The sequence below is a fragment of the Coenobita brevimanus genome, chromosome 60 (genome assembly GCF_032717465.1).
Source record: "Coenobita brevimanus isolate Jiangsu-jjx chromosome 60, ASM3271746v2, whole genome shotgun sequence".
Lineage (NCBI taxonomy): Eukaryota > Metazoa > Arthropoda > Malacostraca > Decapoda > Coenobitidae > Coenobita > Coenobita brevimanus.
Genome location: NC_137013.1, coordinates 25,188,846 through 25,197,933, shown reverse-complemented (window position 1 = coordinate 25,197,933; position 9,088 = coordinate 25,188,846). Strand labels below are relative to the sequence as shown.

Here is a 9,088-nt window from a genome sequence, read left to right as displayed (position 1 = left end):
GGGGATACACATGGCCAAATATGATGACTGCAACTTTGAAACTGGGCGGGATAAGAGCAATTAACTTCTTTGTAAGGAGTAATAATAATAATAATAATAACAATAATAATAATAATAATAATAATAATAATAACTACTACTACTACTACTGCTACTACTACTACTATTACTACTACTACCACTAATGATAACAATGAGAACAATGTAACACACCATGGGTGTAGTGAGTTATAAAAATAATAATAATAATAATAACAATAATAATAATAATAATAATAATAATAATAATGTATTGGGAATGAAAAGGTTAGCAGTAGCGGTGGTAGCAGTAGCAGTAGCAGTAGTAGTAGTAGTAGTGTAGCAATAGTTTCAGCCTCACGTTCATCTGAATGTGAACCCAGTGGACTGCAGGCTGAAGGTGCCCTCCTCCAACAGTCTACCACCATCCTGCTTTTGGGGAATAGGGAGGGAGCTGAGGGACGCTTGAAGAACCAGGCAGTTGATCCTCACTTATATCAGTGTAACCACACGACAATGTCCCTCCAACACCGCCAAGATTAGTGAGAGAGAGAGAGAATGTTGTCGTACTGAAGGGGCTAATGTTGTATCATCACCATGTGATGGGGAGCGAAGAAATGATCAATATCGCACAGCTCAGGTGGCCTTGCAACCACACGCATATACATACACATACACATGCATACACATACATACAAACATTCACACACAAACATACACATACATAAATACATACATATAAACATACGTGCATACACACGTATGACATACATTTACTCAAACATATACTCATGACTGTCACATACACATAGATAAACACACATATATACTATACACGCGTGCACACACACACATACACGAACACACACATATGTTACATACGCGCACACGTACATACACCTACACATGTATTCATACAAACATATGTACTTAGGTATATACATAAATACAGGCATACATAATTCTGTCTGCCTGCCTGTCTGTCTGTCACACACACACACACACACACACACACACACACACACACACATACACATACACACACACACACACACACCCACACCCACACCCACACACACACACACACACACACACCTTTTACTCTAACATGGCCTAATCTTATCCCTATCTTCTGTGCCGCACTGTGAAAGAATTGTGATTTTCAAGTGAGAAAGAAGACTATAAAATGGATCTGTTATGAAAGATGATGAAGGACAAGTGAACATGAATGTAAGTTGGGGAACAGCAGATGTACTGTACATGGCGCGGTCCATAGAGCTCTTGACACCCAGTTTAACCCGAGTTCGAGCCCTGCCCTGACCGCGTTGTTGGTGTTGGGGAGATGAGTGTTCCCCCGTCAAGTGTCGCTCAAGGCTCGCTGTGGTGGAGGCTCAAGGCTGGCAAGGGTTTGAAATTCGACTGGGTAAAGATCAGGAAGTCTGTCTGCTTGTGCCTGCGCCGCACTCCAGCCTCGTGGAGGCTTGGTAGTTGTCGGCGTTCCTCAGGAGCAGCCAGGGTCATCCTGTTGACCCCTTTAGGTTAGGATACAAGATAAAAGGCGTGTGTGTTATCAGCTACTGACCCCTGTTACTAAGATATAGATGAAAATTATTAAGATTATCACTCACAGGTGCATATGCACTCAACACATAAAATTAAGATTACTAGACACAAGCGCACACGGACTCACCACACATACACACACACACACACACACACACACACACACACACACACACACTCGATCGTGCGCGAGAGTCTGTTGATTTATCAGCATGGGATGAATGCTTGGTTTGCAAACGTTTGTTCTCTTTCATGGTCTTTCAGTACCGTGTGTAAGCACTTGCAAGCACAGACCGAACTGGTTGGTTATGTACTGTATCTTGTTAAAGGTAAATCAAGTGAATGCACAGCTTGTGAATTCCTCTGGTATTTCCCACACTTGGACGGTTGATCAGTCTGGACGGTAGGGTGGGTGTCACGAATCAATTCGCGACATTTCCCTTTTGTGAGAAGCCACGAACTATTAGTGGAAAACTCACTGTGTATCGCTCAGCTAACCGTTTCTCCCTCCCTTTCGGAGTATACTTTTCAAAACATTCGTCACTTTCAAAAGTGACCAATTTAATGCACGTCACTAAGTGCACTACTGAGCGATACTATTGTTTCTTTATCGTTCGCCTCTGCTTCCCTCAACCGTTAGCCACGCCTTGCGTCCTGCCCATACAATGTATTTGAATTCAGTCCAATTGTTGTTGCGACGGAGAGAGGTCCTGTGCCAGCAGTGTGAGGTCAGCTAGTACCCAAACTCCACAGTTCTTCAGTACTTCCATCCTAGTTCAGCTTGGGTGATACGCAGCATTCATTGACTAGTATTTCCTTTTTGTATTTTGTAGTCATAAGAGTTTAGTTAAGGTGTTTTTTCCTAGGCGTAAGTATTTAGCTTTTGTGTGAGTGAGTGAGTGCGTCTCATTTAATTTGATTTGAATTGTAACGTTAAATTTATTTTTTGTGATTAATAAATTTAACAGTTCTTTTCCTTGAGCTCAATGTAAAGTAAAATCTTGTTTCATTTAATCCAAATTAAGCTTATTTTCCGTATAGCTCCTAGCTTGCATAGACGTTTTACTACTCATAACTGGTACTTAGACCAGTCTTGTTGTATTAACTTAAAATCCGTTGTGCCAGGAGTTAATGCATCAGCAAGAACCTGATGTTATTATTATTAGTATTAGTTATTTATTGTCAGGGGTGATGTAACTTTCTCCAGAGGCTAACAGTACAGTAATTCAGCAATTGTGAGTAATTAGTCTCTGCTGTGTACTGTTGAGAAAGTTTATAAATTCTCGTTCTCAGAGAATCGTGCTAAGCCAGCGTAAAGTAATCGTTGCTTGATGCAGCAAGACAATCATCGTCTCTGCTCTTCAATATTATTGAATATTATTATCAATTTAAATAATATTTAAGCATTTATTTTTAAAAAACACCGTGATATTATAAAACCCCCCTGACAATTGGCGACCTTGCCAGGATATTAACTCCTAGCTCTAAAGCTATTCACGAGATAGTGCTCACTCACTCATATTTAGGTATTTATAATTAAAGTTTATAGGCACAAGTTTACTGGTGGTTACCGTTGATTTAGCAAGTGAATTTTTGCTTTATTAATCAATAGAGTACTTAACTCTAGTTTATTTTTGGTAACGCCAGACGATTTTATTCACTCCTGGGAAGTCGGCGTACCCATTGTGTTTATTATTGAGTCTTCCCAGTCATTTACATTTTTGATTTATTCTTTGCCAGTTAACTAGATAAGACTGGTCACCACTAGCTTGTGTCTGTATTCTTTATTTGTATTATTGGCATTCGTTTGCGAAGCAGTCAGTGCTCAGTTTCGTTTGCTTAATAAATTAGCGCCATGGCAGCCAGTGCTTATGTACAGGAAGCTAAAGATATGGGTCTCACTGACCCAGAGAAAATACAGAGTTACGTTCTCTCATGGTTTAATTACGAGCAAGAACGTGAGAAAGACGCTCGTGAACGTGAGCGAGAACAACGCGAATACGAGTGAGAACAGCGTGAATACGAGCGACAACAGCGCGAACACGAGCTAGTACAAGAGCGAGAACAGCGCGAATACGAGCGTGAACAGCGAGACAAAGAACGAGAACACGAACGTGCCGAGCGAGAAGCACGCGAGAAACATGAACTTGAAGTGCTGAAGCTCAAGCGAGATTCCTTGGCTTCAGACACATCTGGTGCAGTTGGTTCAAGCTGCACGAGCGCTCTCCCTGCACATGTTATGGCGACCCCACACATCAAGCTTCCCCCATACAAAGATGGCGAGCGAATCAAGCCATACATAGCTCGATTTGAAGACATGGCTCAGCTTTACCAGCTCGATGATGCAGCTAAGCGGCTTCAGTTTCTTAGCCTGTTTGAGGGCCCTGCCCTCAATATTCTCCACAGAATTCGTGGAGACAATCTCACGTATGAAGTGATGAAAGCTGCACTCATTAAGGCGTATGGTCTCACAGTAGACGACGCCAAAGCTCAGTTCATGCGAGCTCGTCTCCAAGACAAGGAGACAGCTGTTCAGTTCCTTGACCGTCTTATTGCTTACTTAAATGAGTGGATGGAGAAAGATGAAACTCCTTCCACGCGTGAGGGGATAATTGACCTTATGCTGCGTACACAGCTAGAGAGGTCGTGGCCTGCTGAGCTCATAGCACAGCTTAAGATCTGCCAGGTGAAAGATGCCGGCCAAATGGCAGAGAAGGCTGACGCATTCTTTACTGCATACGGGTATCAAGCTCGTAAGCAAAACACCTGGAGCAGAAAAGATACTGCCAAGTCTGGGAAGCCGTCTCAGACTGAATCCCAGCAACAAGGCCATTCTCAGAATAATGGCCAAGGTCCAAAACCGCAGTGGAAGGACCAGGGGCAAAACACTCAGAAACCTGAGTGGAAGAGGTACAACAAGTACCCTAACCAGCAGCAATATCAGCCACGCAACCGACCGTCGGGACAAGCTTTTTCACCACCAGCTCAAAAGAGGCAGGAAGCGAATGCAGCCTTCATTCCTCAGCAGCAGCATGGTGGTCACGTCCTTACCAGTGTGGGTACTTCCCCACAGTTCACTAGTCCCACAGTGACAGTGAACCCCCATCCACTGATGGCCAATATTCCATCTTCCCAATATAACCCTCAAGGCACAATGTTTGCCACATCAATTCAGCAGCCTCATGAGTGGCTAGCTGCTTCCTCCACAGGCCCTCCCACAGGTGACAGTACCTTCCTTGTTCAGCAAGGGTTTGCGGGAGACATTCCTGTGAAGGTCCTGAGAGACAATGGTTCCTCAGGTTGCTCTGTCAAGCAGAGTCTAGTTCGGCCTGAGCAGTATACAGGTCGACAGATCCATGCAAACCTTATTGATGGATCAGTGAGATTGTTCCCTGAGGCATGTATCCAGGTGGCATCTCCATTTTATACTGGTACGACACTTGCAGTTGTCATGCCAGAGCCTCTATTTGACTTTATAGTAGGCAATATTAAAGGAGCCAAGGATAGTTGCTCCGATGATGACGCTACTCAGACTTCGGCTGCTGCGGTAACACGAGCCATGACTGAGGCTCCAGACTGTGTCACCCCAGTGATCATTGAATCGCCGCAAGATCTGATGTGTAGTCAACTTGTACAAGAACAACATTCTGACCCGACACTTGCTGCCGTGCGGAATAAACAAAAGGGTCGAGTGATTAAGTATTCACGGGGAGGTCGAGCCAAGTTCCTTTGCAAACAAGGACGGCTCTACCGTGAGTCACGAACACCCGAGGGCGAGGTTCGACTGCAGTTTGTCGTTCCCGCCAAGTACCGCCCAGCAGTGTTACAATGGGGTCATTGTCCAGCCTCAGGAGGTCACCTGGGCAAAAGGAAGACCCAGGGCCGTATCCGAGCTGACTTTTTCTGGCCAGGGATGGGACGAGACATAGATAGTTTTGTCCGTTCCTGCAGTGTGTGCCAAAGTATCACCACTAATCAGGGACATGCCCTTCCTGTGCCATTTGTAACCACACCTGTAATCTCTGAGTCAGTTGAGAGACAGGGTAGTGGTGAAGTGGGTGCAGACCTGACGTCTCGCCCATTGGCCCCACAGGACACATTATGTCCAGGGCCTGTACATACATATTATGTACCGTAAGTTAAGGGGGAAGTTGAGAGGCGACTTGAGGCTATGGAAGACCCAAGTTTGCATAAGGATTCTCAGCTTCCCGGTACTAATAGAAGTACTGTAGGTTAAGGGGGAAGTTCGAGAGAGAACTCCGCAGTGGCGACTTGAGGCTATGGAAGACCCAAGTTTGCATAAGGATTCTCAGCTTCCCGGTACTAATAGAAGTACTGTAGGTTAAGGGGGAAGTTGAGAGGCGACTTGAGGCTATGGAAGACCCAAGTTTGCATAAGGATTCTCAGCTCCCCGATACTAATATAAGTACTGTAGGTTAAGGGGGAAGTTCGAGAGAGAACTCCGCAGAGGCGACTTGAGGCTATGGAAGACCCAAGTTTGCACAAGGATTCTCAGCTTCCCGGTACTAATATAAGTATTGTATTGTAGGTTAAGGGGGAAGTGAGAACTCTGCAGAGGCGACTTGAGGCTATGGAAGACCCAAGTTTGCACAAGGATTCTCAGCTCTCCGATATTAATATAAGAACTGTAGGTTAAGGCACAGGTTGAGGACCCGTGTGCGGTTCGAGGCTATGGAAGACCCGAGTTTGCACAAGGATTCTCAACTTGCCGACCATAATCGTGTGCTATAATTAATGGCGACCTCGAATGTACGTCGTAGCACTGACTGCTAGGCAGAGAGAGTAATTGTAACATGATAAAATTTTGTCTCATTGACACTTTTGATGCTCCATCTCAATTGGTTTTGCAGGTTCAGCAATGGGTGTAGCAGTTTTGCTGTGCGGACCAGCTGATCGTCTGCCGCACGCTGCCGCCTCTTCTCCTCTGCCTTCGTCGTCGCCATATTATTATTTACTGTGTCATTTTACACGTAGGTACAGTTACACTACAACTGTCACACCTACACTGTGTATTACATACACCACGCTACACAACAATTAGTTGTCAGTGTAAATGTAGCGTCTTTTCACTCAGTTTGACCTGAGTACAGGATTTTCACCGTCGTCACGGAGTTTTTCCCTCAAGCTTGCTTCTATTAACGTAAATACGAGTTTTTCGCTCACTGACGACTGCGACTTTCTCCTGTAGCAGGATAGCACACACACCACAGTGTGAATCTTGTGCGAATGACTTAGGATGTGTACATATATATATATATATCCACAAATTTTTTCCCATAAGGAAAAAATTTAATTTTGTAAGGGCGTAATGTCACGAATCAATTCGCGACATTTCCCTTTTGTGAGAAGCCACGAACTATTAGTGGAAAACTCACTGTGTATCGCTCAGCTAACCGTTTCTCCCTCCCTTTCGGAGTATACTTTTCAAAACATTCGTCACTTTCAAAAGTGACCGATTTAATGCACGTCACTAAGTGCACTACTGAGCGATACTATTGTTTCTTTATCGTTCGCCTCTGCTTCCCTCAACCGTTAGCCACGCCTTGCGTCCTGCCCATACAATGTATTTGAATTCAGTCCAATTGTTGTTGAGACGGAGAGAGGTCCTGTGCCAGCAGTGTGAGGTCAGCTAGTACCCAAACTCCACAGTTCTTCAGTACTTCCATCCTAGTTCAGCTTGGGTGATACGCAGCATTCATTGACTAGTATTTCCTTTTTGTATTTTGTAGTCATAAGAGTTTAGTTAAGGTGTTTTTTCCTAGGCGTAAGTATTTAGCTTTCGTGTGAGTGAGTGAGTGCGTCTCATTTAATTTGATTTGAATTGTAACGTTAAATTTATTTTTTGTGATTAATAAATTTAACAGTTCTTTTCCTTGAGCTCAATGTAAAGTAAAATCTTGTTTCATTTAATCCAAATTAAGCTTATTTTCCGTATAGCTCCTAGCTTGCATAGACGTTTTACTACTCATAACTGGTACTTAGACCAGTCTTGTTGTATTAACTTAAAATCCGTTGTGCCAGGAGTTAATGCATCAGCAAGAACCTGATGTTATTATTATTAGTATTAGTTATTTATTGTCAGGGGTGATGTAACTTTCTCCAGAGGCTAACAGTACAGTAATTCAGCAATTGTGAGTAATTAGTCTCTGCTGTGTACTGTTGAGAAAGTTTATAAATTCTCGTTCTCAGAGAATCGTGCTAAGCCAGCGTAAAGTAATCGTTGCTTGATGCAGCAAGACAATCATCGTCTCTGCTCTTCAATATTATTGAATATTATTATCAATTTAAATAATATTTAAGCATTTATTTTTAAAAAACACCGTGATATTATAAAACCCCCCTGACAATTGGCGACCTTGCCAGGATATTAACTCCTAGCTCTAAAGCTATTCACGAGATAGTGCTCACTCACTCATATTTAGGTATTTATAATTAAAGTTTATAGGCACAAGTTTACTGGTGGTTACCGTTGATTTAGCAAGTGAATTTTTGCTTTATTAATCAATAGAGTACTTAACTCTAGTTTATTTTTGGTAACGCCAGACGATTTTATTCACTCCTGGGAAGTCGGCGTACCCATTGTGTTTATTATTGAGTCTTCCCAGTCATTTACATTTTTGATTTATTCTTTGCCAGTTAACTAGATAAGACTGGTCACCACTAGCTTGTGTCTGTATTCTTTATTTGTATTATTGGCATTCGTTTGCGAAGCAGTCAGTGCTCAGTTTCGTTTGCTTAATAAATTAGCGCCATGGCAGCCAGTGCTTATGTACAGGAAGCTAAAGATATGGGTCTCACTGACCCAGAGAAAATACAGAGTTACGTTCTCTCATGGTTTAATTACGAGCAAGAACGTGAGAAAGACGCTCGTGAACGTGAGCGAGAACAACGCGAATACGAGTGAGAACAGCGTGAATACGAGCGACAACAGCGCGAACACGAGCTAGTACAAGAGCGAGAACAGCGCGAATACGAGCGTGAACAGCGAGACAAAGAACGAGAACACGAACGTGCCGAGCGAGAAGCACGCGAGAAACATGAACTTGAAGTGCTGAAGCTCAAGCGAGATTCCTTGGCTTCAGACACATCTGGTGCAGTTGGTTCAAGCTGCACGAGCGCTCTCCCTGCACATGTTATGGCGACCCCACACATCAAGCTTCCCCCATACAAAGATGGCGAGCGAATCGAGCCATACATAGCTCGATTTGAAGACATGGCTCAGCTTTACCAGCTCGATGATGCAGCTAAGCGGCTTCAGTTTCTTAGCCTGTTTGAGGGCCCTGCCCTCAATATTCTCCACAGAATTCGTGGAGACAATCTCACGTATGAAGTGATGAAAGCTGCACTCATTAAGGCGTATGGTCTCACAGTAGACGACGCCAAAGCTCAGTTCATGCGAGCTCGTCTCCAAGACAAGGAGACAGCTGTTCAGTTCCTTGACCGTCTTATTGCTTACTTAAATGAGTGGATGGAGAAAGATGAAACT

At 43.6% G+C, this 9,088-nt stretch overlaps 1 protein-coding gene across 1 annotated transcript in view; it reads left to right on the top strand.

Annotated features, from left to right (window-relative positions):
* Window positions 1-1,360: 1,360 nt before the first annotated feature.
* The window catches only part of LOC145403322 (uncharacterized), a 40,666-nt gene continuing 32,938 nt past the window's right edge, over window positions 1,361-9,088 (top strand). The window contains exon 1 of the mRNA XM_080275116.1: window positions 1,361-1,556. Coding sequence (XP_080131242.1) covers window positions 1,361-1,556 — 196 coding nt within the window. The remainder of the gene's footprint in view (window positions 1,557-9,088) is intronic.